Raw genomic sequence first — 17,665 nt, 5'->3', positions numbered from 1 at the left:
AATGAGTCTCTTAATTCTAACCTGAAAAACTGTTGTAAAAAATAGAAGGTTAACTCATCAATACAAAGAGAAAATGAAGAAAATGCCCTCAATCATCTTATGATTTACTTAGACTATGAAGATAATTTTGAGCTGCTTGTCCTATTCTATTCTAGGGGAAGAGATACTTCCCAAAAACATATAAAGAATCCCTTAAAGGTTGTATGTCCCATGATGGACAGCTCAGACAATCTCCAGGGATAATCCAGTCTCACCTGCATAGTTCACTGGGACTCAAACCGCGATGTTACATTCAGATAAGAAAACAAACCATGAGATGGTTGATTTTTTGGGGGAAGTTTTCTTGATATTCACTAGTCAGAAAAGCACCATTTTATACCAGTGGCTTTATCATGGCTTGTGTTTAATAGTCCAAACAGGAGAGAACTAACTCATTTGGTGTAACAGCAAAGTAGAGACTTGAATCTAGAGCTCAGACATCCTAAGTGACATAGGAATATCCAACAAATCTGTCTTGCTGATCCAGCCAACACATTGATTTTAGTATAAAGAGAACTAGTCTTCCCTCCAACACTTCCTCCTTTGAATAGCACAAGTTTCCACTTGAAAAAATCTTGCTGAAAAATTTTTTGAATGCCCTGTAGTGACCTCCATGTAGGTACCCATCTGATAGGTCTCTCAGACAAGATTTTATGGAAAAATCTGCCTTAAGGGCAAAAGTTTCTCATTCTTTAAGTGAGTCATTGAGTGCTGCAAGCTAGAGTCCCCCTTTGTTCATCCACTTAATAGTAGGTCACCAATGGACTTAGGATTTAGTCCAAACTCAGCATCCTATTCCCTAAGCGCAGCAGCTGTTGGGTATTTTTTCTCAGAATTTAATTTATTTACACATTTCTGTCACATTAAAAATGGACACATGAATAGTTTATTTACATGAGATCTGTTTTTTTTTAAGCAAGAAATGTCACAGGACAGTGAACACAGATGCCATTTAAGCAAGGAGAAATAAAAACCCTACATCTATGTCAAAGCATGCAACACAGTAGTAAATACTTTAATGCAGTGTGAAGTAGTTTTTATCCTTGACAACAGAGCAGAAGCAATATTTTCAAAATTAGGTTGCATCTGTTAATATACCCTTCTGCAACCCTTCTGCCGAGTATTGCTTGATTGACTGAGGAGAGAGGTTCCTACTGTGCAAATAAGTAAGCGAGTTCCTACATAACATTCTAAGAAAACTAACCACACTTCTCGAGGGACACTTGAAGACAGAAAGTCCTCCCTCACAGGCATTTTATCATGTACAACTTCATCAGGGAAGGAAGAATACAGCCAGCACCCTGGGAAAAGACGAAACTGAAGTATATGTGCAAATAATGTGATAAAAGATGACTCCCTCTACACAGCAATGCTGTCAATAACTCATCCTGATCCTTCTCAAAGCACTGAAGGGAATGGAATGTCCCCAAATAATGACTGTGTAACTGTACCACCTCATTATACAACCTGTGGTGATTAAGTGTCTCTCCATAAATTTAACTTTGGCCTATCCCCATTTAAATGACACAGATCTAAAAGAAGTCACTCACTCCTTAGCAAAATCCTCCCTGTATAAGGAGATCCAGGAGCATTGCAGCTGGTTATTTGGCATTTTTCACTTCAGCAAAAGGGTAGACTGTTTTTTGTTTTCTCAGAAGAGAGAGCTTCCAATGCAAGTCAAAGCACCATTTTCCCAAGGAAGGTATTAAAGAGCTGCAGAAGCCTTTAAGAGCTGGTGCTATCAGTCCTGCATGTAAATGTGCTTGCAAAATTATCTATATGTCTCTGGGAACTATAATATCATTATAGCCATTAGAATTTTTTTACCTTTGAAAGAACACCATTAATAAAGTTTTTGATTGTTCTGAATTAATTTACTGTATATTCAAACTCTGACAAATATGCAGACAGGAAGCCTCCTCCACTTCAGTGTAATACATCCTGCTATACATCTTTTAATGACATCTTATGGAAAACATTAGTAATCTTGAAAACAATCTTTATATTCATATTCTAAAAATCTAACACACCAGTAATCTAAATAGATTTCATCTAAATTTGGTTCATTCTCTGAGATTCACTGCATATTTGCCTTTACTGTTTCCTGTCCAATTTGTGTGTGTATTTTAAATTGTAACATCCAACAGCAACAGGTCTACAATTCTTGAGCCTTAGTATGTACAATAATTAATTACGATACTTAAAGAAAAACATGAGAGAAATTGTCCAGGAAATTCTATTCTGCTGGAAGTCTTGATATCATGAAATTCCAAAACCAAACAATTGGTTTTCTATTCTCCAATGAAATAATAACAAGCAACACATACTTCTCTGCATCCATCAAATGATTTTTTTTCAATACCTCATTTCAATGAGCCGAGTTTCAATCATTAGTTCCTTAACAAGGCAAAGCAGTTGAATGCTTAAAAAACCAAGTCAAATTTAACTTCATTTGCAAAGTCACAGAGACTCAAAACCGTGGAATGTGATGCACTTTAGGTCTTAACTTCTAACCACATTCAGAGACTAACCTGCAGGTTCCTTTGGATGTCCTCATTGCTTATGTCCAGATGCATCTGGCAGGCTCCAGTGTTACAGAAGCAGCCTGTGCGAACGTGTATGTTGTGGAGACTCGCCATGCTGTCCACCTTCCCAGCAGAAGACACAGGAGAAGAATGAAAAATAGACATTTTAAAGTTGTGGTCAACAAGATACAGTGTTTTAAAGGTAGAAATCCATGGAAGTAAATTATTTGTCTAAACAATTAACAACGTACTGCAGCTTTTACCATTCCCATACAAATTTTGCATTTTTCAACTTTGTTACTTCAGCCAGAAGAAAGCAGTGGTAGGAGCAGAGATGCTTACCTTAGCATTGAGCAACTACTCCACAAAAAAACACACACACACAATCAGGTCAATCAGGTCCTGAGACTATGAATGCCAGTACATCTGCTGAATTTTAAAGCTGCGAACAGGTTTATTCACATCAGTGCTGCTAATTACAGACATGCAGCCAGGTGTTACTCGGTGTCTTGACAGAGCCGCCACCTGCAACTGCCTCTGAAGAGACCGAAGAGAAGCCTGGGGCACCTTTTCAGGTAGCTAAAGAAAGCCTTGTGCTTCAAGGATCCGAAACTGCGAGTCCTCATTACAGAAACTGATGGCATCTATGGGATTTTGGCACACAACTGCTGGAAGGATCATCCCCTCAGTAAGCAGTAACTTTTGCCAGGACAGGGAATGAACTGGAATTTCTCATTGAGTTTTGTACATACAGCCCTCAATCTACCAAGTCCCTGGTGCATTTCTTCCTCATGCTGTTTGGTATTACACCATTTCTTTATCATCCACTGAATAATGAATGGGCAGAAATACAATACTAGATGACAAACTGGCATGAATAAATTATGGGAAGGAATGAAAATTATGTGCAAAGACAACAGAAGAATGTGCTTATACGTGCCTCATATGGAGACATATATATATATATATATGCACTGGGAGGACAGCGCTGCAAGGGATACAGATTGTCAGGGTTTCAGAGCACACCTAAGAAACACTACAGGGATCCTCTTAGCACAACTAAGAAACCATGGAGCCTCACTGCAGAAACCTGGAAATGCTTTATATTGATCTCAAAAAGCAAGAGCAGCAGCTGATAAGATTAGCTGAGCTACCACCAGCTATTTCTTTGATGAAAAACGATGAGCATTCCTGGTCAGGACTGCAAGAAAGGACAGGAAATAAATGAATGAAATCTGACCCTCACCTCTACCACAGACTCCCAAAACAACCTTGCACAACTTGCATTAACCCCTTTTGCTCCTTTTATTCAAAAGGAGAGCTGAGAGCCCTGCCAATGACCACGCTGCAGACTCAGGGGACTCTGCTGTACCAGGGTCAGAATCCTCCATGCAGGAAGCTCAGGCTCAGCTGGATGCACAGCAACAGCTCAGCCTAAAGGGGCAGGAAAGGGAGTGTCAACCAACTCACACTAACCACTTCCCTAACTGTGAGCTCATGCTTCATCTGAGGTAACAGTAAAAATCTTCAACCCAGCTTTTGTAGCTGGCTAAATCTCTACTGGCTTTTATTATTTTAAACATAAATTCCCTCTGTACAGAATAATGGCCCAGCACACATACCAAACACTTTCTGGTATAATTCAGTCTATTTTCTGTCTTAATATGTCAATCTTCCATCTTCTGATATCTCTGAGTTTAACTGTGTGCACCAAGCACTTTTAAAGTCACTATGTCAGTGGCTAGAAAACCCAAGCCTTCTGTTAGAACTTACTCCATACTGAAATAATTCATCCTAAATAGTATTTAGCTCTGCTAAAAGCAGTTAAGAATTATTGGTTTTTTTTTTTTTCATATGTGGGACATAAGGGTCTCTGCACAAAAATGTGCTGTATACAAAAAATTCTACATTGCTATAGCATACAAGTTCTCAAGTTCACATTTCAATGTGCCACTAGTTTAGTTCAAAATTGTTTGAATCTCCAACACAGACATAATCAAAATAACTCCATATATACAGACCTGGAAAGTAGAGAATATAATCAGCCCCAAGATCCCTATTGATGATTAATGCCTTGGAAAATATCTTGTGTTTAAAGCATTTTTCTCAAATTGAAGTTTTAGTAAGAGGCATCTGTTGAGAGAGACTGTTGTGGTGTTGCTAGCTTTGTTTTGTCAGAAGACTTCAATATGGGAACAGTGACATTTTCTTGATGTCTTTTTTAATTTAGATGAGAAAAGTTGTCATGCTGCCATAGCATGGTTTGTCATGGTGCTAGTGACTTGTGGGCGGATCTGTCATTCTGTTAATCATGACAAGCAAGGCAAAAATCATGACATACTTCACTGCTGAAATTGTGCAGTGTTTGGGCTTATTTATCAGTATACAAAAACCTTCAAAATATAGAATCTTTTTACTATTCATACTTTTTAAAAGGAATGTTCCTGAGGCAGCCTTGTCAATCAAAATGTATGCAGTGTAATACAGTTTCCATGACACATCTTCAAGGAATTCCAAACAGGATCTTTAATTTTTTTAACATTTTGTCAAATAAATTATTACTGTTCTTTAATGAACAGCAATTTCACTTTAGTCATGCAATCCAATCCTTACCTACAATGATACTTTAGTTGTAGTATATATCAACTTGTACACTGGCCCAGGATTACTGAGACATAAAAACATGATCATTAGAGGAATATGGGATTTGTGATTCAGGAGAAAAAAGGTAAGTTATGAATAGCTTTAGTACTAACTGAAGTTCATGATCACCAATGTGATAAAGTGTACAGATCTTGGGAATGTGATGCACACTTTTCACTGGAAACAATGGCACCATGTAAAGAACCAGTAAAGTCAGCACCGCAAAAGTATCTGTCCCTTGAATAGATGCTTGGTTTTCCCTTGGACATATGTTTTGATTTCTTCTCATTTATTTTCACCCTAGAAATACACTACTTGGGGAGTTAATTTAATCTCTCTCTGCAGTGCTATCACACAGCAAAACAAATAGAACATAAAACATCTGTTACAGTTATTTTGATGAAGAAAAGCTTCCTTAAATAAAACAAATCTTTAAAATTGCCATAAGGAGCAATAATGGATATTGAACTCAGGGTTATGAAATACAGAATGTCACTTGCAGCTCTGTCTGTAACAGCAGAGGGTGACTTTTGGGAGCCAGGAATGAATTCATCAATGAAGGCACAGAAGCATGAATGGTACTAATGGTAAGTACACAGCCTCATGTACTTGGATTGTCAGTTTTGGTGATTTTGTGGATCTGATACTTGGAATTATTGTGCCTTGGTTTTTAAGAGATTAAAGACTACAATTAAACTGCAAAACAAATGCAGAAATCTTGCAGCATTTTACTTATTTCAGTCATTGAGGACATGGTAATCAAGCCATCATGCTATCTTGGAGTCCCTTCTGTCTCTCAGAGCCCCTTGGCATTCATTACTTTTTTTGAAGCTCTTTACTGTGGGCCTGGCCCTGTAGACTTCTTCACACCCCAACACTTCTGATGTCACATTGTCTTGATTTTTGACAAGCAAAATGTGATTTTCACACTTCCAAGTCACGGTCTTCAAATTTAACAAAGATACGTAAAGGAAGTTTGCCTAAACCAATTTTTTAAAACAGTTAATTTTTTTCCATTAATGAGCTTTTCTTTAGTGTTCCCAGATTGATCAAATGCTCACATTTGGGGTTTTTTTCAGAGTGTTCTGTCTGATAAATACAATTTTTTTTTAATATAAAAAATATTGAAGTGGAGAGCTTTCAGTTTAATGCATTACCCTATAGTAGTCCCCTCTTGAAAATCTGGTATTTCAGTTGATACTCATCAGCTGGAAAGCTCTGAGGAGAAATGAGATTTTGGTCTGTTCTGCTTTCCCATTTCCTGTCACAATGCACTGGTAACTTCTCTGTGTTTGCTAAATGACTAACTTCTGCCAACAATTCACTTCAGGGCTTCTGAGGCACTCAGTGAAGGCTGGAAGTTTTTCTTTGGCATCAGTTTCATTACAATAAGTCTGAGAATGATATTCGCTGTAGGTATGTAAATGCTAAATGAGAGTAAAGATTTACAAATAGCACATAATTGTGCATTATTCCTAATCAACTAAGTCTAACACTTTCACCAAGAATGATGAATGCTTTATAAACCCCTGCTGAAGTCATTCCCATAGGATGCAGTTCTGTAGTTGTTATTCAAGCAAGTACTTATTTGTGTAAGTTATCACAAGAATTATTCACATGAATAAAGGAACTTTTTATAACACATCATGAAGTCTTCTGAAAAAAAAAATCATATAATTCAATACTGGTAAGTACTGTCCTTCCGGAATTGGGATTAGGACTTCTCATTCTGCTTTCTACAATGCCAATGCCCAAACCAGAGCAGTTTGTCTGTCTGATGGATTTGCTCATTACAAGAATTTCATTGCATACCACTGATGGCTGGTTATAAAACAGGCTTCAAGATGCTGTTCTCCACATCCACTGGTAAATTAATTCACTGATTCATGGCATGGAATTGGAGAGAAACTAAGCTAGCTCTTTCTGTCATCCAGCATTTGACTGTGAAACGCTGTTGCTGATGCAAATGCATACTTAATCTTGTTAAATACAATTTAATAAGAACTAGGTCAGAAGGAAAAAAAAAATCAGCACTTGTTTCCAAACCATTTAGTGTGGGGGTAGGGGGGAGAAGGAGGAATTTTACTTGAGTTACAGTATCATTAACTGTTTTAACTGCATAGTTTTCTACAACAAAGGCATTTTTTTTCCATCTCAGAGAAATAATTTCTATGTGGGCAGATTCTCTCAGTATTGAGTAATCTCATCCTCTCCTTTTTGCCTCTCTAGTTGTTGACAGTGGTTTAAATTAATCAAAGAGAGGACATATATATCTTCTTAGTCTTCATCCATTCATCATTTTGACCAAAATCCCTTTGGTAGAAGGCAGTGAAGTACTAGACAGAGATATTGAAATGTATTAATATTGTCAAGTTCAGTGTCCTGAATATACTTGTTCACTATAAATGCTGTCTTATCAGGAACTTTACGGCCGATGTGATAATTTTCTCAGCTAGTTTTAAAGACAGTCAAACAGCAGGTAAGATTGCATGGGAGAGAAGCAAGCTGGAAATATTGACATAATTCAAAATATGTGGTTTGTCACTCTGCAGGAATTCTCACTTAGGAGATGGCATACACATAGTGAACTGCAGGTTCTTCATGTATAAAGGAGCAACAATAATTTTACATTTCTGACAACCAGAATCTAGAAGATTTCTTGGGGATAGGGTGGCTATAAAAACGAAATGAAACAATGAAACACAGTCCTGTTAATGGATGACCTAACATTTTTTTCAACTGCTTTTTTTTCTTTCCTGCTGATTATGCAAGTGAATTTGAATCCAGCTATTTGAAACAGAACAGACTGATGAGTAAGCTAAACATCTTGGTTTTCTTTTTTTGATTTGGTGCCTTAATGACCACAGATCTCTCCAACCAATGACACCTTCCCTTCTGGTTTTTTTGGGGATTTTTTCCCCCCTCCAGTTCAAACTGCATTCACTGACAATGAAAACCTGGTTCACTAAAATGATATCAGGGAAAGGATAGATTTCAGGAAGAAAGCAAAGCAAAGGAACTCAAGCCCTCAGTGGCTTCATAACTGACTTCAACAAAGCAGCCTCTTGTGAGTCATAGAAAAACATCTGTATCTCTCCATCCCATTGAGCATCCCCAGGTATTTTGTAGGCTAAAGGCTTTCAGTCAAATTGCTGCTAGTCAGAAATGTTGAAGCCAGAGGAAAACTACACAGAAGACTAAGCTATAACTAATATCAAGAGGGATAAAGGGGAATGTAGCAGACATATACAAGTGGAAACAATGCCCAGGAATAAAAATGTGCAGTGCATGCCACTGAAAGTCCAGTGACATAGGTTTAATTCACGTCACAGTCAAAATCTTCTCCACCATTTCCTATTTATTTTAAGGCTCTTAAATCCTCTTCTGTCTGTATTTAACCCCTGAAAATGGGATAATAGAACATAGGGAGGTTGTGGGGTAAAATTCCCATATTACTTTAGTTAGGGTCACAGGATCCTATACAGTGGTGTGGTGGGAAAGAGGGATGTGGGGGTGGGAAGATGCAAACAAGGATGCAGAGTAACAGAGAAGGTGGGGCCAGTCTCTTTTTGTCTTGAAAGGCTTCAGAAAGGCTAGACTGAAACTAGACACTGCATGCATTCAAAGGCAGCTGATCTGCTTTTACCAAGATCAAGGACAAGGGAATCCAGTGTAAGCTCTCAAAAGTGCAGTTCTTTTCCTGGTACCATGTGGGTTTTTTCCACATTTCTCCCATGTGACAAGGTCTGTAGTTTAGAGTCACAGTTTGGCCCTGTTACCAAACAGAAAATGTTTAGCCTCCCTCATTCATCTTGGATTCTTTCATCTGAACAACTGTGAGCATCTTTCTTTTATCTCTTTTCGTTTCCTTAGCAACGTGCAAGGACACTCCAGAGAAACAGTGTCAGACAACACCTTCAGTCTAGTCTTTCATGAGGCTTTCTAACCTTGATCAGCTCTGATGTGCAGTTTAATAGTAGGCAATTTCAGGCACACTAACTCACATGTGTATTTGTACCCCTGCAATGAGATAAAACAGAAAGAACTCAGCCTGTACTCTGCCACTACTACCTCAGCAGGAAGAGAGTTTCATTACCTACTAACCAGGTTTGCATTTCTCACATTGAGCCTCTGAAGTACAGCACCTCCTTATGTTCAGTCAGTGATCAACTATTATGATTATGTTCAGACCTAGATCAATGAAGCTGCCTCCTATATTGTGAGCTCCTTTTTGCAAGGGTTGTCTTTGAGCACCCAGTGCCATGCCACAAAAGCAAAGATCCAGATTGTAATGATTTCTTGCCAGTTTGAAGAAACAAGGTGCCATTTACTGACACGCCAGTGTGGTTTACTGCATTGCTGCTATCTCCCTGGTCCAAGACATCCACAACACAATTGGAAACTAATTGGAACCAAGGAAATCAGTATATGTTCAACAGGAATCTTCACAACAATCTTTTTGTCCTTATAATCTTGTTTGCATTCTATTGTGCAGGTCCATCTGCCATTCCTGGCTTCCTGAAATCAATGGCTAAATCCATAGCTAAAATCAATAGTGAGTAATCAACTCAGCAATTTTTAGGTAGCTGTTGGGAAGATGGCCAAAAACCCCATTAAGCAAGTTAGAGAACATTTTTCTTTCCCTGAGTCATCAAAATTAATATAATGAGTGGTTATGCTTCTAAAAGCATTAGTGTAACTAGCTCAGAGTCATATGACCATTTCTGCAAAGCCATTCTTAGCTGGAATTAAAAATTGCTGGATTTCCATTTTCTGTGGCCCAGATGAAAAAATGCTGCACTTAACAAAACTGAATGATTGTTTTACACGGAAGTAAAAAGAAATAGATGGGGAAAAAATGCTAAAAAGACTAAATATAAAGAGCAACAAAAATGTCTTGATTAATAACTTTCTATGAAGATTTATTTCAAATAGGTTAAATGTAGTAGGAGGTTTCCCTCCTCATTGCCCACTTTCTCCTGCAGGGATGTGGTATGAATTTCCAGACAAGTACTGACAAGTAGTACCAGGCTCTGGTCAGTCTGATCCAAATTATTTGGTATCAACTTCCTGTGCATGGGAAATGCTCTAGCCCATTTTTTTTCTCACTCCTGTAATTCACATGTTGTCATTGCTCTAATTCTGTACACCATGTGTACAGTGGGCTCGAGATGATCTTCCAGTAAAACTAAAAATATTGTCTAAGACACAAACAGCAATTACTTTAAGAACTCAACCCACTTCAGGTATTGCCTGGTCCATTTTATCAGGTAACGATAAGCAGTGATATGAATATGTATTGAACCAGCTGCGTGTATGTACAAATGCATCCGCCACTTGGTATCTGAAGATTTGACAGTATTTAACATATTTTCTCTCCACTCCTGCGAGGTAAGAGTAAAGTGGGAAGATAAGGCATGGAATCCCTCAAGGTGACACTGAAAGCCTACAGCAGAGGGATGGCATTTCACCTGACTGTTGTCAGGTCCTGGTTACTAATCTAAGTCCAGCTGAACAATTCCTTAAGATATTACTGAAGGAACAGGAAGCTTTCAAAAGAGAATGTGGTGAAACCAAAGCAGTGTACTTACAGTATGAAAGCACTTCCAGAACTGGCTATCACCATATTTACCTAGAGCAGCTACATCTTTGTGCATTTCCCATCCTGCCTCACACCACTTTGTCCTGTGTTACTTTTGTTTGCAGACCTGTCCAAATACAAGCAGATGGAATAAGTTCTACCTGCATACAGTGCTCTGTCTCTTCCCTCGTCACACCTCACCCATACAACACTGCTTCATGCTTCTTGTCCAATTCTTCCCCTGTCTTGGATTTCTGAAATCCTCTATTTCTGCTTTTCTGCCCAAACTGGTGTCTCTTTCTTTGCCCAATACAAGTAATAATGGAGTCATTCTGCAGTGAGAGAAATTTAGTTTAAATACTAGGAAATATTTTGCAGTAGTGAACGTTGTACTGCATGTAAAATGTAAAAATTGCTGCCATCTCTGAGAGTGTAATGATGGTGTGGTTATTTGTTTCTTGCTTTAATGAAGTCCCAGAACAAATTGCCTCTGATAAGAAAGGTTTAAGTAAAGATGACCATGCAATTCTAAGATGTATTTTTCTCCCTCTACATCTCAAACCACAGGGTTGAATTTAGCTCGGCTGCTGAACTGTTTATGAGAAAATTCACTAACATAGAATGCTTTGGATGCAGAAGGAAAAATGAGATTAAAAGGAAAATGAAACTGTTTTTGGGGGAGTCTCATTCTGATTTTGCCTTCTTCAAGCAAGGTGCTAATAACACCAAGGTTGTGGGTTTTATCCTGTATGGACCATTTACTTAGGGTTGGACTTGATGATAATACTTGCAGGTCCCTTCCAACTCAGAATATTCTGTGATCTGGAACTAAAGATTATACTACTAACATACACTGCTAGCAGAAAGAGGCTACCAGAGTACAGAAGGTGTCACAGGGAGTGGTTGGATGTAAGTGATTTGAGGCCACACATTCCGATGGAAGACCCTGGTCTTCACTTCTGAATGACAGAAAGCAAGGGAGAAAAGGAAAAACCCAGTGGGGCATCAAGTCAATCTTAACTTTACATTAATTTAAGGTGGCTGAGATGGAGGAAAGCGGTCATCAAACTGTTTTATAGGTTTAGACTGAAGGGATGCACACTAGAAGTTGTCTCTTGAGAAATGTTGATTTTTTTCCTTTTAATTGAGAAGTGGGTGAAGAAAGTCAACTCAAAGTCTAGACCTCCCTTCACTCTATCTGGATTGATGAGGGTGAGCCAGGACATGCTAATGTATGCTCCTAGGCAAAACTGATTATAATATATGTGAGCAGGGTTCTCAGTCTCAAGAGGCAAAACTCATTCATATGTAACACTGCAGAAGAGCCTTCCTTAGGCAAACCAAAATGTTTACATTCTCTGTCTCTGGCAGCTATTCCTGTTATAGCAGTTTGTCTATCACACACAAGTGTGAAGTGGTAGGCAAGAAGGCTGAGACTGCTAATGGACTGATGCGCGTTCCCTTCCTGACAGGATCTTAGGGGACATGGCAAGCATATATGTAACTAAGGGAACTTTTGGAGGTGAGCCTATAACAGCAAGTTACTTGTGCTTTAGATTCAGGCTCCAAGCTAAGGAGTGATGAAATTGCAGAGTAGGGATGGATGCTGGTAATCCACAGCTGAAAAGTGAAATTATGATCATTTTTCAAAAGACAGTCATGATGGTTTGCTCACTTTTTAAAGCCCATTACTGGATCTATTACGCACAGGAGGAGAAAAAAAAATTGTCTCAGAAGATCAGAGTGGGAAAAGGAAAAGTTTGGTAAAGGAAGGGCTATTTTTCACTACTAGCATAACACTGAACTGAAAGTTGTGGCTGGGCAAGAGCTCTCCAGTGCATACAATTCAATAAATATTTCAGATAAACTTCCATCTGGCCATCTGTGTCACCTCTTTACCTTCTTCTGGCTTCCAAACTGACTTTATAGAATAAAATGTGAAGGGATTATAAAATAATTTTGAAATTATCTACTGAATATACACAGAGAATTTCACAGATCTCATCTCTCCACCAAAACAAAGAGAAGATTTCATAAATTATATTAGCATAAAAGGTCTCCCAGAGCAGAGATGGTGATGTTTCTTCACATCTGCAAGTCTGAAGAGAACATACAACATTTGCACTTTGACCTAGTTTATAAGAAATCCCCTTTTTTGTGTATATGATTGTTGTTTCAAATCTATGTTGTTCTCTTATGACTGTTCCATTTCTTTGACATTCAAATCAGCTTGGACTTCATAGAGTCCTATGCAAGTTTTTGCTGAAAAAAAAAAGATGGCAAGGATGCAAACTGAAGCTGAGTCATTGCTGTCAGTGTTCAAGAGGCTGGAAAGGACTTGGGGATGGCAGAACACATGACATTCATATATGCTGAAAGCTGCAGATATTCATTGTTAATGAATGAGCTGATGATTCTCTGTGCGAAGAGTTGGCTGCATTAGCTCAGCACCAGATATAAATGTGTAACACCATCTTTTGTTACATCACAAGCCCTCTTTCAAGTCTAGGGCTGATTGCTTCTCTTTTTCTGGTAGCCTCACAAGGAGGCAGAAAATTGACAGCGTGCTGCTTTAATGTCGACTCTTCTGCTTCTATCCTGCAGAGGTCCTTCATCTCTACCCCTGCACTTTTGCACCTTTCCAAATTACCAGTCTGTCATCCGTCCACACTTCATTAGCAGCAAAAACTCTAATGCTGGGGAATTATCCATTCTCGACTAGACAACTATATATGAAGAAGCCATTTGGCAAAAAGGCCATCTTTATGTCCTGGACCTGTCAAGTACTCGTCATAACTCAACCCCTGATCACAACAGGGGCTTTTTGATGCTGCAGTGCAAATAAACATTAAACAAAATGACAGAGGTGCTACTGCAGAGGACAGGCACCTTGTGTGAAAAGAATACAGGTCTCCTCCCAAGTGATTTCAAGAACAAATTACTACCAATAGTAGTCTGTGAGACAGCTTTACTGAAGGAAATAATTTTCATGGAAAGTATGTGGTGCAGCTCAAAGGAGGAAATTTAATGCAGTTTTAGTGCTCAAAGATGAGAGGTTTATGGAAATTTCAAAATGGTAGTAGTCTAATTCCTAGATAAAGAAATGTTTCATGAAAAATCTAAATTAAAACCATAGCTTCTGAGTGACTATTGTTGTTTGGGGTCCGAAAGTCCCTCTTATTTAATTGTTTTAATTACCATTTGGAACAAAAAACTCTAAACTAGTAATTAACTGTCAATTAAATCAGTGATACATATAGGATGCAGGACAAGTTTATTCCAAGTATAATATTCTACGACAGTATTACCCTTCAACAGTCACAAAGAAACACTTAAATGAAAAAGCAATAGCAATTCAACCAACTTCCATAGTTATTTCACTCCTACCCTATCATTTCTTAACATCCAAATATTCTGTATAATCTATATTGGGACAGGAGGCTGTAAAAATTGTTGCCATCTCTGAGAATGCAATCATGATGTGGTTATTTGTTTTTCACTTTAATGAAATGCCTTCATTTGCTCTTCAGAGCTGCAATGAAGGTTTTACTCAAAGATGAACCTGAGATTGTGGCTGTTTCCTCTTGGTGCAATTGACCCTGTGTATGTAATTCAAGAGTGTTTGTGTTTACTGGCACAATCCTGTTAGCTCTGGTAATCAAACTGATAACACTGACAAATGGATTTCAACCATATGAGCAGGTAAGAATAACTTTTTTCCCCATTACTACACAGACCAAAGACATAATTTTTTCTCTGTTCTCATTTTTCAGCAGTGGTATTACATGTCATGTATTTCACTACACGCCTTTCACATGCTAAATATCTTGGGCTTAGTTCAGAGTTTTGAATATCATGCCAATTATGCAAATCTTGAGGCTTAAATGTAAGCTTGGGATCGTCTGAAGACAGCGTCTACTTATGAAGTCTTTCTTGCCAATCTCAAGTGTTCCAAATAAACTGCTCCAAGCTTCCTCATAATATTTTCTCTGGATTCAGTTGGCCATATTGTCCTTTTCAAGCTACCAAATGTTAATGCCTAGTCACACTGTGCCCTACAATAGGCAATGGGCACATAACAATTGCCTGTCAAAGAGGCAAATGGAATTGGTTTGATGCCTGGTTATAAGTCATTCATTATAGATGGGATATCATCCATGATGGAATAGGACATTAGGTCCTTTCTTTCTCTTTTAATATGCAAAGATAACCCGAGTCATTAACTGATGTCCACTCGTAGTAGGTAAATGACAACCAATTTTCCCTTCATCAGAAATTCCCCAAAATGTTTTCTGGGAGCCTTCTGAAACTATGTTTTGCTGACTCCACTGGATTGCATGTGGAGACTGCCCTGTGAATCCACATGCAGTGTAGCCCATAGACACCATCAAACCAGAGGCCATTATTTCACTTCCAAACAATTAACAAAAGTATTGGATTTAAATTTGATTTGAATAAACCTATATAAATTCAGACATGTATGCAGGTATAAAGAGATTACATAGTCAGTTTGATGAAGCTTACTTTCTGTTGTATTTTCATTGTAATCACAAAAAGGAAGCAGCAAATATTTGTTCTCCCCCATAACTTCTATAAGGTGTCTATGAAAGAATTTCATTCCATAAAGAAGCCAATTATATATATATCACACATGTCATAGCTTTGGAAAGAATAGTGCTTGTTAATTTGTAAAAGTCATTAAATTACACCTTATTTTAATTAAACAAAGTACTCTAACAGGCACTGCAGATGAGACTAGGATGCATTTGAACATTTTATAGCTCTTCATTCTACATATGTTAGAAATCTTCAGAATCTGGTGAACAGCACAATCCAGATGATACACATTAATAAAGAAGCTTTTTATGAGCAGGCACTGTAGCAAACAGGCACAATGGATTCATAAGACTATGAAAGAATTTTTAATTTGCGGATTTGGTTGAGTTTTAAAAAGTGAAACATGGATCAGCCAATTTTACTAAGAAGTTGTAAAAATAAGAAATAAGAAATAAGAAAGGTTTTTATTTTAATCAAAAAACAGAAGCAACACTGAACTGTTTTGGGAGTTTTACAAACCCAGTTGTGTTAATATCTCCAATCTTTTCTGAACATTGTCACACATATTGAAGGCTACATAAATGACTAATTAATTCCTAAAATGTGGACTGCTTTGAAATGAAATGTGGTGAACATTTGCTGCTATTTGATAGCATTGGCTAAAAAAGATGTGTATGAAGAAGAACTTATTGAGTACTCTACATTTGGCCATCCCATGTTCATCAGGTAATGCCTTACAAAAATGTAAAACTCCACACTTGCAACTACAAAACAAATGCTTCACTTCTGTTCTCTCTAGTGAGAAATGGATCTCTTTCTGTATTCTTGTAGACATGTCTCCATGTTCTCCTCATTATCTTATTCTCTCAGGAAACCAAGGGGAAAAAAAAAAGAAGCAAGCAAAACAAGAGCACTGTGGTTTCTCTGCCTTCTGCTGATGAGCAAGTGAGCAACTGTCCCCTGAGTGACCCACTGCCTACACAGTGCACAGCCATGCACTCTCTGCTGAAGGGAGAAAAGCCTAATGAAGCTTCATCTTAAAGATACTTGCTGTACTTGATGGATAAAAGCTACAAAAAGCTGCTGAGAAAGACAGCATTTAAGAATTTCTTGAGTTTGAATCTCACTCTTTACACTGATCATTCAACTTTATTCCATGGTTGCTCAGGAATGTTACAAGAATGTAATTGTTACAACTGAAGGGAAAAGAGAACTCCTCTTTCATTTGTGACTGCAATATTCTGAGATCTAATTTCACGTGCATGTCAAAGCTCCAAGGCAGTCTCTTTATCAGCTTTTCCAGACTTGCTCTTCAATTCCCAGTTTTGAGTACTCTAGAGAAGGAAGCCAGCAAAATATCAAACTGCCTAGTCAATGTATCCTGTTAAAACAACCTACTTCCAAATTTCCTACTTGTGGAGTAATAAATCTGTAAGATATTGCCTCTGGCTATTAAGTATTTTGTATTGTGCTAGCACTATTTATTGAATTCGTTTCTACTGCTTTAAAAATGGTGTGTATATGTGGTGCAGAGCTATGAAGAAACAAACCCAAAACCTCAGAAAGGAGTACTGTGAATAAAAAATTTATTTTAGAACAAAGAATTCACTGTAAGCATGCTTAAATGAAAGTACAACTGTAAACTCAAGTTAAGACAAGAGAAAAACATACCTGTGCAAAGCCGAGCACTTGTCCATTTTCATCGAGCACATTAAAATTGATGATTGGACCTTGGGCATCAGGATTGCTGAAATCTGTGTCACTGTAAATACGGACTACAGGAGCCCCATTGGCATATTTCAAGTTAGACAGCACAGTGTAGGTGTAGTGAGCTAATGCAAAGGTGTGCTGCTTTATTTTCTCCATTCCACCTGCAAAAGAAAAGTGCACATATAGGTCAGGTGTAATATTTTTACGGCAATGTAAAAAAAAGGATGATTTTTCAGAATGGCGTGGTGAGAGGTAATTAGCACAAAATTGATATTTTCATTTTTCTTTAAATGCATATACAATTTTTAAGTCTTTCTTTCCTTATGTAGAAGTTTTAGAAGCGGTGTTGCACCAAGGACTTATCTATGGTTAATCTACTGTAGAAAGCTAAAGTTTCACTCAAATGGTTTACAGAAATGACAAGATTTATACTTCCAGTCTATACTTAAAACTAAGATGTTCTGGTGCAAATTAATTGAAAACCAAGTTTTTCTCCAGACCTAACTCTGGATATCATGGGAACACAGCACAGAAAGCAAACTGTTATGTCTGAGATAAAAATAATAAAATTCTAAATGTAATGACAAAATAAAAAAAAGTCATTTTACAA

The 17,665-nt window shown here is 37.8% G+C and overlaps 1 protein-coding gene across 1 annotated transcript in view; it reads right to left on the bottom strand.

Moving 5' to 3' along the window:
* Positions 1 to 17,665, bottom strand: part of MOCOS (molybdenum cofactor sulfurase) — a 205,435-nt gene that overhangs the window by 32,145 nt on the left and 155,625 nt on the right. The window contains exons 6-7 of the mRNA XM_054285191.1: positions 17,017 to 17,216; positions 2,571 to 2,687 (exon numbers count right to left, since the gene is read on the bottom strand). Of these exons, the coding sequence (XP_054141166.1) occupies positions 2,571 to 2,687; positions 17,017 to 17,216 (317 nt within the window). The remainder of the gene's footprint in view (positions 1 to 2,570; positions 2,688 to 17,016; positions 17,217 to 17,665) is intronic.

This window comes from Melozone crissalis, unplaced genomic scaffold (assembly GCF_028551555.1).
Source record: "Melozone crissalis strain CALT ecotype California unplaced genomic scaffold, PUWL_Pcris_2 ptg000042l_1, whole genome shotgun sequence".
NCBI classification, from domain to species: Eukaryota; Metazoa; Chordata; class Aves; order Passeriformes; family Passerellidae; genus Melozone; species Melozone crissalis.
The sequence above is the reverse complement of the archived record's forward strand: the minus strand, read 5'-3'. Positions and strand labels throughout refer to the sequence as shown.